Source organism: Bison bison, unplaced genomic scaffold (genome assembly GCF_000754665.1).
Source record: "Bison bison bison isolate TAMUID 2011002044 unplaced genomic scaffold, Bison_UMD1.0 scf7180017864135, whole genome shotgun sequence".
Taxonomy (NCBI): Eukaryota; Metazoa; Chordata; class Mammalia; order Artiodactyla; family Bovidae; genus Bison; species Bison bison.
Genome location: NW_011494707.1, coordinates 3,473,628 through 3,489,228, shown reverse-complemented (window position 1 = coordinate 3,489,228; position 15,601 = coordinate 3,473,628). Strand labels below are relative to the sequence as shown.

Below are 15,601 nucleotides of genomic sequence, written 5' to 3'. Positions count from 1 at the left end.
GGCCGCCCCTCCCTGACCTTGAACGTGGAGTAGCTCCTCTCGGCCCTCCTGCGCCCGCACAGCCGCCGCTCCTTGGACATGGTGTTGCTCATCTCGGCTGCCGCCCCTGACCTCGGGTGTGGGGTAGCTTCTCTCGGCCAGCGCCCCTGTTGGAGAAGACTCTTGAGAGTCCCTTGGACTGCAAGGAAATCCAACCAGTCCATTCTAAAGGAGATCAGTCCTGGGTGTTCATTGGAAGGACTGATGCTAAAGCTGAAATTCCAATACTTTGGCCACCTCATGCAAAGAGTTGACTCATTGGAAAAGACCCTGATGCTGGGAGGGATTGGGGGCAGGAGGAGAAGGGGACGACAGAGGATGAGATGGCTGGATGGCATCACCGACTCGATGGACATGAGTTTGAGTGAACTCTGGGAGTTGGTGATAGACAGGGAGGCCTGGCGTGCTGCAATTCATGGGGTCACAAAGAATCGGACATGACTGAGCAACTGAACTGAACCGAACTGAAGCACTGACTATTTTCCAAACACTATCCTAGGTGCTAATGACACAGAGATGTAAGACATTGTTGCCTTAAAGAAGCTGAACTCATAAGTTAGCTTATGAGGGAAAGGAAGTAACAGTTGTCCAGACAAAGGGAACTGAGAGATTTTGAGTATATATAAAGCATTGTTATGAACATACCTTAGAAAAATGGCTGTGTAACTTTGGACTAGTAACTTTTCTTCACAATGCGTAGTATTAAAAAAAATAATAATAGCCTTCCTATTCCAGTGAAGATGTAACAGTAGGTCAGATTTATCCTCCCATCTCAAACAACTAAAAATTTGGACAAATTATTTGTAAAAACAACTCTCAAGATAATGGACATCAGACATGAAAGACAGTGATTCCTGAGAAATGTGAAAAATGAGATGAGCTGTTTAGTTGCTCCAACTTAAGGCCCACAGAACTTGTCCAGTCATGCTACAGGGTAGGAGAACCCAGGCAGTACCTGGTGGTCTCATTGAGTTGAGATGATAGAGATGTGATACCCAGGAAGCAAAGCCTATAGAATTCACAGCTAAGGTTACCAGAGAAGAGTGAGCTGTAGAAGATCTGCAAAGGGCCCCTTGAGTGTTCCACAGACTACTCATCAGTACTTGCATGTGAAGAAACTAGCCAAAGCTTGGGAAAGAACTACGTGAAGTGATTAGAGAAAATCGTACATCCCACTGATACAGAGTTGGGAATAGTGCCATTCCCAACAATCAGTTTGGAAAGCCTCCTAATTCATGGTGCTTCCAAGCAAGTACTAAATAAAAAAGCCTTATCTCAATAGAGGGGGACATCAACCACAGAGTTATTCTGGTCTTGCTTAACAAAGCCAGAACTGAAAGGATCAAACTGCTTCCAAGTAATTGTGTCCCAGAACAAACAACAAGGTAATTTATAGGAATACAAAATATCCAACACACAGCAAAATAAAATTCTCTATGTCTGATATTCTATCAAAAATTACCATATATTCATGAAACCAAGACAATATAACATGTATTTGAAAAATCAATCAGTTAAAACTGACTCAGAATTTATACAATAAAGAATTAGTAGACAAGGACATTAACAATTATAATTACATTTCATGTGGTCAGAGAGATGCTAAAAGACTGAACATATTTAGAAGAAATATGAAAGCTATTAAAAAATAAAGTTTCTTAATATGAAAACTACAGGACTGAGATGAAAATTACACTGGATGGGATTAATGGAGATGACATATTGCAGGAGATGGATTCTTGAAATCAAAGACATAGCAAAAGGAACTTTTCAAAATGAAACTGGAGAGAAAAATACTAAAAAGAAAAGCAGGGAAAAGGGAGCAATTTTTAGCTGTGGTACAACTTCAGGCGATCAAGTACGCAACATGCATGTCACTAGAACCCTGAAAGGAAAGATGAGAAAGGGGGCAACTGAAAGCATCCTTGCATTGGCACAAGGGTTCTTTACTACTAGTGCCACCTGGGAAGCCAGAAAAATATACTCAAAGACCTAATGACTAAAATATTTCCAAACTTGATAAAAACTATAAACCAGAAGTTCCAAGAAGCACAACAAGACCCAAGCACATGAAATATGAGCAAAAATACACCAAGGCATATCACAATCAAATTGCTTAGAACCAGTTGTGAGAAGAAAATCTTAAAAGCAAATAAAATATCATTGTTATTATGTATGAGGAAACAAAACTGTGGAAGCAGATTTGTCATTAGAGACAATGCAAACTACAAGACAGTAAAACAACGTTTTAAAAATAGTGGAAAAAAAATACTATACACCTGGAATTCTGTACCCTGGGAAAATATATTTCAAAAATGAAGGCTGAATGGAGACTTTTAAAAAAGAGACACAGAAGTGGCAAGAATTCATCACCAAACATCCTGCACTACAAGAAATATCAAAGGAACCCCTTTCAGCATTAGAAAATGATACTGGATGGAAAACTGGATTGATAAAATAATAGAGAGTCCTGGAAATGATAACATCACGGGTAAAGATGTCTCTTTAAAAGATAATGTTTAAAGAATAAGCACAATGTACTGTGGAGTTTATAATAATATGTGACAGCAATGACAATACTAATACAGAGGCTGGGGAAGGAGAAATGAAAGGGTCCTATTATAAGGTTTTTATAGTGTATAGGAAATGATGTAGTGAAGATAGAGGGTAATAAGTTAAAGGTGTATACTGTGAACTCTAAAGCAACAACCCAAGTAACACAAAAGAGTTGTAGCTAATAAGCCAACAAAGAATATAAAATGGAGTTATAAATATGGTCAATCTAAGAAAGTGAAGTTGCTCAGTCGTGTCCGACTCTTTGCGACCCCATGGGCTGTAGCCTATCAGGCTCCTCCGTCCATGGGATTTTCCAGGCAAGAGTGCTGGAGTGGATTGCCATTTCCTTCTCCAGGGAATCTTCCTAACCCAGGAATCGAACCCAGGTCTCCTGCATTGCAGGCAGACACTTTACCGTCTGAGCCACCAGGGTTCAATCTAAGAAAAGGCAGGGGGAAAAAGGGCATGGGAGCAAACAATTGGATGGGACAAATAGAAAACAAACAGCAATGTAGTAGATTAATTGCTGTTCAATTGCTAAGTCATGTCCGACTATTTGTGACCCCATGAACTGCAGCACTCCAGGATTCCCTGCCCTTCACTATCTCTCGGAGTTCGCTTAAATTCATCTCCATTGAGTCTATGATGCCATCCAACCATCTCATCCTCTGTCATCCCCTTCTCTCCTGCCCTCAATCTTTGCCAGCATCAGGGTCTTTTCCAGTGAGTTAGTTCTTCACATCAGGTAGCCAAAGTATTGATGGAAGCTTCAGCTTCAGCATCAGTCCTTCCAATGAATATTCAGGGTTGATTTCCCTTAGAATTGACTGATTTGATCTCCTGGCTGCACAAGGGACTCTCAAGAGTTTTTCCCAGCACCACAGTTCAAATTGGTCTAAATATTCTAATTAAAATGCAGAATTGTTTCAGGTATATAGACTAAGAGGTAAAAGTAATAGAAAAATATATACCAGGCTAAAATTTAACATTGTTAAGATGTTCCCTCTCCTCAAATGGCTATGTAGATTCAATGCAATCCCATGGTAAAATCTTAGCAGGGACTTTTTTGTTTTTTTTGTAGAAACTAATAAACTTTTTTTTTTTTTGAAACTGGGGATGCAAAAGACCTAGAAGAACCAAAACTACTTCAAAAAGAAGTTGGAGGAGTTATTCTTTCTGATTTCAAGAGTTCGTATAAAACTGTAGTAGTAAATAAAGACAGTGTAGTATTAGTACCGATATTGACAAATAGATCAATGGAACAGCATAGACAGTCTAGAAATAGACTCATTTCTGTGAATAGATACACCCAATTGATTTTTAACAAATATTCAAAGGCAAAAAACCTACAGAAAAATGAAAGGGTTCTCGGTGTATATGTTGCACCATGTACAAATTTAGCAAAATGTATTTCATACAGCTAAATGTAATCAGAAACTACAAAACTTCTAAGTACACGCATAGGGCAAATCTTTGTGAATTAAGGTTACATAAGATTTCTTAGATATAACATCACAGAAACATCATTTTTATAAAAGAAAGAATTGATGAATTGGACTTTATCCATTTTAGCGAATTCTGCTCTTCAAAAGAATCTCTTATGATAATGAAAAACAAGTCCCTCAATAGGGGAGGGGCTTTATAAGTGTAAATACATAATTCCCTGTGAGTGTATGCAATTTGCAAACCTTGTATATGAAAAATTACTGTCATTATAATTAAGAACTCTGAAAACTCAATAATAAGAAAGCAGTTTAATAAATTGACAAAAGATTTGACCATCTATTTTACCATCTAATATATGTATATAGGTAATAAACACACACATGGAAAGATGCTCAGCACCAATAATCATTGGGAAAATATAGATTAAAACTTAGTATAAGTTATATTAAGTCATGACTAGGATGTGGAGCAAGAAACTCTTATACCATGCTAGCAGGAATGTGAAACTACTTTGGAAACAGTTTGGTATTTTCTTAAAATGTTAAACATATGTTTACCGTATAACTCAACCATTCCAATCCTAGATATTTACCCAAGAGGTATGAAACCATATATTTATACAGAGACTTTTACCTGAATGTTTATAATGTGTCTTATAATAGTCAAAAATTGTATGTCCACAGGTGAATGCATAAAGAAGTTGTAGTGTTTATTTACAATGGAATACTATCCAGAAGGAAAAAGGAATGTATGTCAGTATACACAATGGTGTGGATGAATTTCAAAATAATTATGCTGAATTTAAAACCTAGACATAAAAGAGTATATATCATGATTCCATCTGTATAACACAGTATAAAATGCAAAGTAATGTGTGATGATAGAAAGCAGATCAGTGGTTGCCTGGGAACTGGGAAGTGGAATAGAGGTACAGAGGGGCATGGAAGAATTAGAGAAGGATGTGGAACATTTTTGAGTAATGGACATGCTGATTATCTTAACAGTAACGATGCCTGCATGGCTGTATACATATGTCAAAACCTATAAAACTGTGTGCTTTAAATGGTGTAATGTATTATAGTTTTATTATACCTTGATAAAGTGTTAGTTACCCAGTTGTGTCCTGGAGAAGGCAATGGCACCCCACTCCAGTAGTCTTGCCTGGAAAATCCCATGGACGGAGGAGCCTGGTAGGCTGCAGTCCGTGGAGTTGCTAAGAGTCGGACACGACTGAGTGACTTCACTTTCACTTTTCACTTTCATGCATTGGAGAAGGAAATGGCAACCCACTCCAGTGTTCTTGCCTGGAGGGCCCCAGGGACGGTGGAGCCTGGTGCACTGCCGTCTGTGGGGTCTCACAGAGTCGGATACGACTGAAGCGACTTAGCAGCAGCAGCAGCGGCAGCAACCCAGTTGTGTCCAGCTCTTCACAATCCCATGGACAGTAGCCCATCAGGCTCCTCTGTCCATGAAATTCTCCAGGCAAGAATATTGGAGTGGGTTGCCATTTCCTTCTCCAGGGGATCTTCCCAACCCAGGGATCCAATCCAGGTCTCCTGTATTGCAGGCAGATTCTTTACTGTCTGAGTCATTAGGGAAGCCACTGTCTGAAATCTTTAAGAAAATATAGAAATAACACACAGTCTAGACATTTAGTAAATTTGTAGTTTCTTTAAATTGTTATTATTTTTATTATTTTCCTCATTATGCTGTAAGATCTTTGAAATTTGAAATGTTGTTGGAGTAATGTCAGCTTCATGGCATGGAATGAGACATTACCTTTGTCTTTGCCCTTCAGAATTCAACTAGTAAAATGTATACTACTCAGTAAAGTTGACTCTGCCCAGCATACCAGAATGCCAGAAAATTCTACATATATCTGTACATCTAAATAGGAGTGGGTGGTCTGGAACACATAGGGAGATAGAATTGAGGAAACAGCAGAGGGGGCTGCTTGTGATAATGGCCCTCCAGTCTCAGCAGCTGTACCCAAAGGTCCATGGAACTAAGTAGCAGCAGAGGAGGTGGCACACATGACTGACTTCCTGGCCACAGCAGGAGAGATGGCACACAGGACAGCTGTGGCCACAGGTGACTGGGCCGCAGTGACAGTGGGGCCAGAGCCGCCACTTCCCTCCCCCCTGAAGCAACAGAACTGCATGCCTGACAACACCAGACATGGCAGAGGTGTCCATGCAGCCCTGACTCCTCTTCCACCCTCACCCTCCTTGGTGGCAGAGCTTGGGACTCAGGATATCGTGGACATGGCGGAAGGGCCCACCATTCCGGTGCTCCAAGGGGTGACCTAGCAGCAGCAGGACACCAATGACCTTCAAGGCACAAACAGTGATAAGGAAGGCACAGAGTGATGCCTCTAACAGAGGTGGTAGAGATGGAAAGTGCTGGCTCTCAAATATAATCAGAGGCAGGTCATGTGAGATTTGTGTAGTATAACATCATTTATTGGAAAACAAATAAAGGCCTCTAATTTCTAACCTGTTGAATGGTTAGAATGATGTAGAAAGGCGTTTGCTTCTTTAAATGCACCAGAAGAACAACTCATCAAGCACCATGAAGAACAACTTATCGAGCAAGAGTACTATACCACAAAAAGAAAATGACAGTTCTCTAGAAACCAAGGATCAAGTCATGGAATATTGCAGTCTAACTGATAGAGTATTCAAAATATCTGTTATGAGGAAGCTCAATGAACTACAAGAAAAGTTAGAAGGCAGGTTAATGAGCTCAGGGATAAAGCTTGAAACTCTAAAAAAAGAACCAAACAGAAATTCTGGAGCTGAAAATTTCAATCAACAAGATGAAGAATGCATTAGAAAACATTGGAAGTAAACCAGACCATTTGGAAGAGAGAATACAGAGAATTCTATAAGTAGAAATAGAGAAACAGTATAAGTAGAAGAGGAATGAGAAATAAGATACAAAAAAAGTTGAAGAAATTCTATCAGCCAAGCGTAGTCTATCTAGCAAGATTATCATTCAGATATGAAGGAGAAATAGATTTTCTCAGGCAAAAAAAGCTTAGGGTCTTCATCAGCACTGCTGCTGCTGCTGCTAAGTCACTTCAGTCCTATCCGACTCTGTGCGACCCCATAGACGGCAGTCCACCAGGCTCTGCCGCCCCTGGGATTCTCCAGGCAAGAACACTGGAGCGGGTTGCCATTTCCTTCTCCAGTGCATGAAAGTGAAAAGTGAAAGTGAACTTAACAATAAATGTCTAAAGTAGCTCTTATACCAGAAACAAGAAAGCAAAAATATCAAAACTTTGAGTGCGGTGATAGATAGAATCAGAAAATTATAACTTTGTATCAGAATAAACATTTAAATACTTTATTATACCATGAAGGTTAAAAGGGGGAAAAAAGCATACAAATAGCTGTAACTACTTTGGTAACAAACTCACAACATGAAATAATTTGAGACAAGACACAAAGGGGAAGGAGGGAAAGGATAGAACTCATATAGATAAACGAACATAAGATGCCATCAGCAGAAAAAGGACTATTTTACCAAGACATTTTATATAAACTGCATGGTAACCACAAAACATAAATCTAGTGTAGAGGCACAAAACATTAAAAACAGAGAAAACCAACGTTTTCTATGATATTCTCTAAAATCATCATAGAAAACCACTCAACTAAAATTGTAGGCAGAAACACAGGGGAAAAGAAACACTGTAAATACAGAACGAGAAAATAAAAGTTATAATGACAGTGCTAAGTCCTCATCATTCAATGATTGATAAATGTAAATGGATCTGATTCACCCATCAAAAAATACAGTGGCTAGACAGATTAAAAAGCAAAACTCAACTATATGCTTCCTTTAGGAGATTCACCTCAGCTCTCAAGGCAAAAATAAGCTAAAAGTGAAAAACTGAGAGATAATACTCCAAACAAATGGCAACCAAAAATGAGTAAGTATGGGATTCCCTGGTGGCTCAGACAGTAAAGCGTCTGCCTGCAATGCGGGAGACCCAGGTTTGATCCCTGGGTCAGGAAGATCCCCTGGAGAAGGAAATGGCAACCCACTCCAGTATTGTTGCCTAGAAAATTCCATGGATGGAGGAGCCTCGTGGGCTACAGTTCATGGGGTTGCAAAGAGTCGGATAGCCATACACATATCAGACAAAATAAGCTTCAAGCCAAAAAATGTAACAAGAGACAAAGATGGACATTATATACTGATAAAGAGGACAATTCACTGAGACAACATCAGTTATTAAAATATATGCACCTAACATAGGTCCAGGCTTCCCTGGTAGCTCAGCTGGTAAAGAATCCACCTGGAATGCAGGAGACCCTGGTTTTGATTCCTGGAGAAGGAATAGGCTACCCACTCCAGTATTCTTGGGCATTCCTGAGGGCTCAGGTGGTAAAGAATCTGCCTGCAATTTGGGAGTGAAGTGAAGTCACTCAGTCGTGTCTGACTCTTTGCGACCCCATGAACAGTAGCCTGCACCAGGCTCCTCCGTCCATGGGATTTTCTAGGCAAGAGTACTGGAGTGCGTTGTCATTTCCTTCTCCAGGGAACCTTCCCAACCCAGGGATAGAACCCAGGTCTCCCACATTGTAGACAGATGCGTTACCATCTGAGCCACCAGAGAAGTCAGGAGACCTGGGTTCAATCCCTGGGTGGGGAAGATTCCCTGGAGGAAGGCATAGCAACCTACTCCAGTATTCTTGCCTGGAGAATCCCTATGGACAGAGGAGCCTGTCAGGCTACAGTCCACAGGGTCACAAAGAGTTGGACACGACTGAGTGACTAAGCACAGCACAGCACAACATAGGCCCATCAGACTATACAAAACAATTACTAAAGGGGGGAATTGACAATAATGTATTATTCATAGGGGACTTCAACAACCTACTGACATCAATGATCATCTAGACAGAAAGTCAAAAAGGAAACAACAGCCTTAAATGAAACATTAGGCCAGATGGATCTGATAGATTTATGCAGAACTTTGCATTTAAATGCAGCAGAAAATGCATTCTTCTTAGGTAGTCATGGAACTTTCTCAAGGGTTGACCATATGTTGGGACACAAAACAAGTCCCAATAAATTTAAGAAGATTGAAATCACATCAAACATCTTTTCTGATCATATCCATGTTGTAGCATGTTATAGAATTTCCACCTTTTTAAAAACTGAATAATATTTCACTGTATCTTTATACCACATTTTGCTTCTCCACTCATTCAGTGGACACTTGGGTGTTTCCATTTTAGTTATTATGAATTATGCTTCTATGAACATGAGTGTACAAATGTCTCTTCAAGACCCTGCTTCTAATTTTGGGGGGTCTGTACCCAGATTTGGAATTTCTGGATCGTATGGTAATTCTGTGTTTCAGTTTTTTGAGTTATTGCATTATTGTTTTCCCCAACACTGTACTGTTTTAATTCCTGTCAACAGTACAAAAGGATTCCAATTTCTCCACCTTCTTACCAACACTTATGCTGTGGGCAAGCAGCTTCAGGAACAGATGCACTGCTGTTAGCCACATGGCTGGCATTGGGGGATGGATAGTTGCTACTGTGCTTATAGCCGAATTTTTTAAAAACAGTAAGTTTATTATTATTATTTTTAGGCCACACTATGTGGCATGCAGTATCTTAGTTCCCTGACCAGGGATCAGACCTGTACCCCTTGCACTGAGAGGGGGAAGTTTTAACCAGGGAAGTCCCTAATAGCTGAAATTGACAGAAATTAACTGCAGTATACTGTCTTCCCCTGGTAGTTGCCAGCTTTCAAGGGAATCCAGAGTTCTAAAAGAGTTATGTCTGAAAGATTCTGCCATTATTGTCTAGATGGGGAGATAGATTCCTGGTGCTTCTACTCTGCCATCTTGCAGTATCCTCACTGTATATATTTTTTGTACGAAATGAGCACATGATAAGATAAAATTGAGAGTAATAGCTGAAAACCATATAATGCAGTCCTAATTTTGATTTTGTGAATTGTTTCTTTCTAAGCTTGAGTTCTCTCTTTGCTTGGCAAGTTTTTCAGACTTTATACTTCCCTGTCATTAACAACCCCAAGACTGTGGTTGGCAGCTGGAATGGCTATAGTTTCATCAACTTGCAGATTTCCATAGTGGTGGCCAGTGGTTAGGAAGCTAAAAATGAATAGAAGTGAGAATAGTGAGCAAATAGTTTAAATGGTTTTTGTTAAGGTTAGGCTTCTTTTTGCTTCTCTCTCTCTCTCTTTTTTTTGTTTTTAATGGTCATGGTTCAAAGAATTGTGCTGGTTTGGAATGTTAGCGTTGGCAGTATTTTGAGAATCTAGACATGCAGTCAATTTGTAAGGAACTCAGGGAATTGGACTAGATAAGGTAAACCCAAAGTTGAACGAAACAGTCTGAACCTTGAGGATGCTCATCTCCATAATCATCAAGAGATTGCCCTATCTTTTGGTTTCATCTTAGGAGCTTTTGTTTCTTCCTAAGAAAGTGAGTGCTCTTGTCTAAAACTTGGGTTTACAGATGGAGTTATGCGGGTATACTTGGCTACCAAGGGAAAGGGAGAGAGCAGGGCAGTTCTGTATAATCCATGGCAATAAAAGACTTTTAACCCCCTTCTCCCCAAAAAAAGGACCTCGATTAGTTTAGAATATGATATATATGATATGAAAACTTACAGTAAAATTTTATACTATTCTTATTATTCTGTAAATGTCAATGCTAATTTTTTTTTTAAGGGAACACATTTCTCTATATTTCAATTTTGGTAATATTGTTTATCAAACTACGTATTACTCATTTTGATTTAAGGAATATTATTTTTAAACAGGATACAGTTTTTTCTCTGTAAGTTTGCTTCATGCAATATAATTTTGACATTGTGTTCTTAAATATGTCTTCATTTTATAGTTCTTATAATGAGAAATTGCTGTATTCCAAACGTTTGTATTTGATGCTGGTTTCTTACTTATTTAGGGCTTCCCAGGTAGTTTCCTAGATAGCTCAGTTGGTAAAGAACCCACGTGCAATGCAGGAGACTCTGGTTCAATCCCTGGGTTGGGAAGATCCCCCGGCGAAGGAAAAGGCTACCCAGTCCAGTATTCTGGCCAGGAGAATTCCATGGACTGTATAGTCCATGGGGTCACAAAGAGTCGGACGTGACTGAGCGACTTTCACTTTCACTTTCAGGTGGTTCTAGTGGTAAACAATCTGCCTGCCAGTACAGGAGACATAAGAGATGCAGGATTGATCCCTGGGTTGGGAAGATCCACTGGAGGAGGGCATGGCAACCCACTCTAGTATTATTGCCTGGAGAACCCCATGGACAGAGTGGTCTGGCAGGAAAGTTTCTTTTCTAGCTCTGAATAACATTAGTACCATTTACCAATCTTAGATAAACAAAATATTACCAAAATTAAATTATAAAGACTGAAAATAAAAAGTCTATCCTTATTCTTTTCTATATGAAATTAATTGCTTTGGCTTTATGAATATCCTAGTACTTAGAAGAATCCTGAGATCTGGAGTCAGTAGGTCTTAATTTCAATCTGTCCTTTACTAGTAAAAGCAAGTTAGTAAACTACTCTTATTCCCTGGTTTTCTTTATCTTTGAAATATTAATCCTGTATTATAGATTGTTAAATAAATTAATAAATATAAATATGTTTTAACAAGTGTTTTATCTTGAGCATCAACCATCAAGACTCTTTAGGGATGATAATCACTATGTTTTTAAGAGAGTGGTCTTAAGTAGGGGAGAGAGAGAGCTGCTATGGAGTGGGATTTTGTGGGTTAAGAGACTTTAACAATATTGTTTATATTTTATTGGATGTTGGTTCTCATCACTTTGTATATTTGTCTTAAATATTTCTTATTTGTTACTCTCTCCTTATAAAAAACCTATAATTTTTCCATGAAATATCTTAACCAATACAGTGTCTCGCCTTTTTCTATCGAAGGTCACTGGTTACTAGGATACTCTGAAACGTATACTTCATAATTCTGAGACCTGCTAGTCAGAACATCATTCCTTCTTGCCATTCCAGTTATTTCATGATGCACAAAGTATCATGTTTCTAATGTGTCTGTTAAGTCGATGGCAGAGGTCACAGACTGGGGATTGAATCTGGTTCTGAGAAGAACTGTTTGTTCCACACACTATTTTGTCTTTTAGGTGACTTAAAGTCTTAGGAAAAATCAAGAAATTTGATGACCCTAGACTTGCATTTCTGCATAACAGTGAGTTGTTGCTGAGTTCCAGCAGCTTTGTTTAGCTGGGCCATGGGCTCCACAGTTCTGCACATTTACTCTGTTCCCTCAAAGTGATGTGAGATGTTGTGAAATTGTTGTCATCATTATAAATGTTTGTGTTAATTGCTTGACTCATATAGGCAGTTTCCTTTATAACTGTTACAGAGATCATATTCAGTAGATACCAGTTTTATAACTTCATAAAACATACTTACATATCTTTTTTTCTACAGACATATATAAAATATCCTTTTTGTTTGTCAGATCCTTCTTCTCTCATTTTCAATCAGTCCTTTCATGTTACCAATTACATTTTTCTCAAATCTAGTTTTTCCTGTCCAACCTTACTATTCCTGCACTACCCCAGGCCCTCATCAGCTCTCACCTGAATTTCTTTAATTGCTCCCTAACTGAACTCCTTGCCTTCTGTTTTGTTCTTTTCAGTTCATCCTCAAATATATTGCTAGAATGATGTATCAGAGTGCAGATCTCATCTCATCACCCCACTGTTTCAAATTCTCCCAAGTCTATCCATCTTATATGGCAGAAGTCAACAGATTTTTCCTTAAAGATCTAGGTAGTAAATATTTTAGACTTTGCCAGCCATAAGTTTCCTACCACAAACAATTGAGTCTGCTGCTGTTGAATTGAGCACAAAAGCAACTATAGACAATACATAAACAAATGAGCATGTCTGTGTTTCAGTAAAACTTGTTTACAAAATCAGGTTTAAACCATAGTTTACTCCCTCTCCCATGATATAAAAGGTTCTCCCTGTCTTCTTTGCCGATGCATCTACCACTTTCCCATCATTTGTCTTATAGGCTATTCAGAAGCACCATTCAAATTCTTACACCTTTCTGAGCATAACATCTCCTTCCTATATCCAATTATGTAATTATTTTCAGGCTATTTTCCTACAAATTGCAAAACATTCAAATATATCTTGGAAAATATTAATTCTCAAATGGTAGTATCCTATATAAACATGAAATTATTCAGAAACTTATTGTAAAGTCTTAAATATTTCAGTTTTTAACAGATCTTTCATAAAAATCATAAGCTTGATACAATCCATGTTATAGTTTGCATACTGTCAATATATATTATCTGAAAATCTCAGAATAAGGTCACTTGTAGGAAAGTATTTTCAACATTATCATCTGTATTGAATCAAAGTTCATTGAGAGAATAATTTTAAGAACATTAACGGGAACTGATAGCAGTAATTCAGATTGTGTCTTATCTTTATCACAGTTACTCCTTTCAAATACTGTGAAGAAAGCAGGAAATATTTGGTTTTAGAATATGATATTTGCCTAAGGTATTGGACTTTAAGTTGATATTTATATAGGTCATTTTGCATGTTTCCATAGAAATAACACAACCTGAGAGTATGTTGTTAAATGTGTTGATTTTGCCTCATTATTAAATTGCCTTTCTTTTGCCTGTTGCTGACTGTACAAGTTGGGTAGTAGATAAAACCTATTCCAGTAAAAAAGAAAAAGAAAGAACTTCATTCTTCACACTTTTCATTATAATCTTCATAATAATGAAAAGTTTGATTCGATTACTAGAGTGAGAAAGTAGATTGGTAGAGCTACTGTGATGGAATTTTGTTAAGGTGTGGGTTGATGTTAATACTGCTATTGTCACGGTCTTTGTAGACCAGGACCTGGGGACTGGAGTTGACGAGAAGAGGGACGCAGGGGACCCAAGTCTTGAATGAAACAAGAGTGCTTTATTTGCAGAAACGCACGTTTATATATCTTCATACAAGGCAGCTTTAGGCAGTAAAAAAATTGAGCAAAAACAAAGCCAAGCAAATAACAATCTTGAAAGGGCCAGAAAGCATTCCATATCCTGAGTAAGAGGGGCATAACTGAATAGATTACCTGTAAGTAAAAGGTCACTGAAGGGAGTCACTGAAAGGAATCCAAGCAGGTACCCTTTCTCATGATCTCAGTCCTAAGAACTTCGTGCAGCTCTGCTTGTTCCTGTTTTCCAGGAACTGATAAGGAATAGAGTCCTTGAGAAGCTGCACACAAAAGAAGAGAATAACATATTGGATCCCTTAAAGTTGAACGTCCCCTGACAGATTATGATAAAGTTCACTAAATTTTCTGATATTCATATAATAATACATTAATTTAAAGCTCTGTTAAAACTGACTTGTATATGTTTTTTATGGTTGACTTTTAGCCACCAGCTGAACAGGCCAAAGCAAGACTGCAATTGGTTCTAGAAGCTGCTGGTAAGTGTAAATAATTAATTTTATTTAAATGAAAAAATGTGAAATAAATCCTAGCATTCTTACAGGTTTATCAAAGAGCAAACTACATATTTTCATATAGCCTCACAAATTTATGACATCTATGTATGGCCATGTGTGCGTGCACGCTTAGTCGCTTCAGTCGTGTCTGACTCTTTGCAGCCCTGAGAACTGTAGTCCACCAGGCTTCTCTGTCCTTGGGATTTTCCAGGCATGAATACTGGAGTGAGTTGCCATGTCCTCTTCCAGGGGATCTTCCCGACCCAGGGATCAAACCTGTGTATCCTCTGTCTTCTCAATTGCAAGCAGATTCTTTTACCACTGTGCCACCAGGGAAGTCCCATGTGTGGTCATATTTTAACCTCAAATATATATTGCTACAGTGTAATGGTCCTTTATGTTCTCATTTATAATATTGCTACAATTTTAGTTTTAATTTTGATGAGATCTAGTTTATTGATTTTTGTTTTTTTATGGACTATTATTTTAGAGGCATGTTTAAGAAAAATTTTATACTTTTACATTTTAGATTTGAGAATGTGATCTATTTGATTTAATTGTTGTATAAAGTGTGAGATTTAGATCAAGGTTTCATTCTGAAGGAAATGAGATAAAAGTCATTTAATAATCCTCCAGTTTAGTTCAGTTCAGTTGCTCAGTTGTGTCCGACTCTTTGCAATCCCATGGACTGCAGCACACCAGGTTTCCCTGTTCATCACCAACTCCCAGAGAGTGCTCAAACTCATGTCCATCGAGTCAGTGAAGCCATCCAGTTGTCTCATCCTCTGTCGTCCCCTTTTCCTCCTGCCTTTGATTTTTTTCCCAGCATCAGGATCTTTTCCAGTGAGTCAGTTCTTCTCATCAGGTGGCTAAAGTATTAGTTTCAGCTTCAGCATGAGTCCTTCCAATGAATATTCAGGACTCATTTCCTTTAGGATTGACTGGTTTGATCTGCTTGCAGTCCAAGGGACTCTCAAGAGTCTTCTCCAACACCACAGTTCAAAAGCATCAGTTCTTCGGCGCTCAGCTTTCTTTATTGTCCAATTCTCACA

General features: G+C 38.5%; 1 protein-coding gene across 1 annotated transcript in view; it reads left to right on the top strand.

Moving 5' to 3' along the window:
- Window positions 1-14,718, top strand: part of LOC104988513 (serine/Arginine-related protein 53) — a 239,406-nt gene extending 224,688 nt beyond the window's left edge. The window contains exon 6 of the mRNA XM_010839861.1: window positions 14,480-14,718. Coding sequence (XP_010838163.1) covers window positions 14,480-14,545 — 66 coding nt within the window. The 3' untranslated portion in view covers window positions 14,546-14,718. The remainder of the gene's footprint in view (window positions 1-14,479) is intronic.
- Window positions 14,719-15,601: the final 883 nt, after the last annotated feature.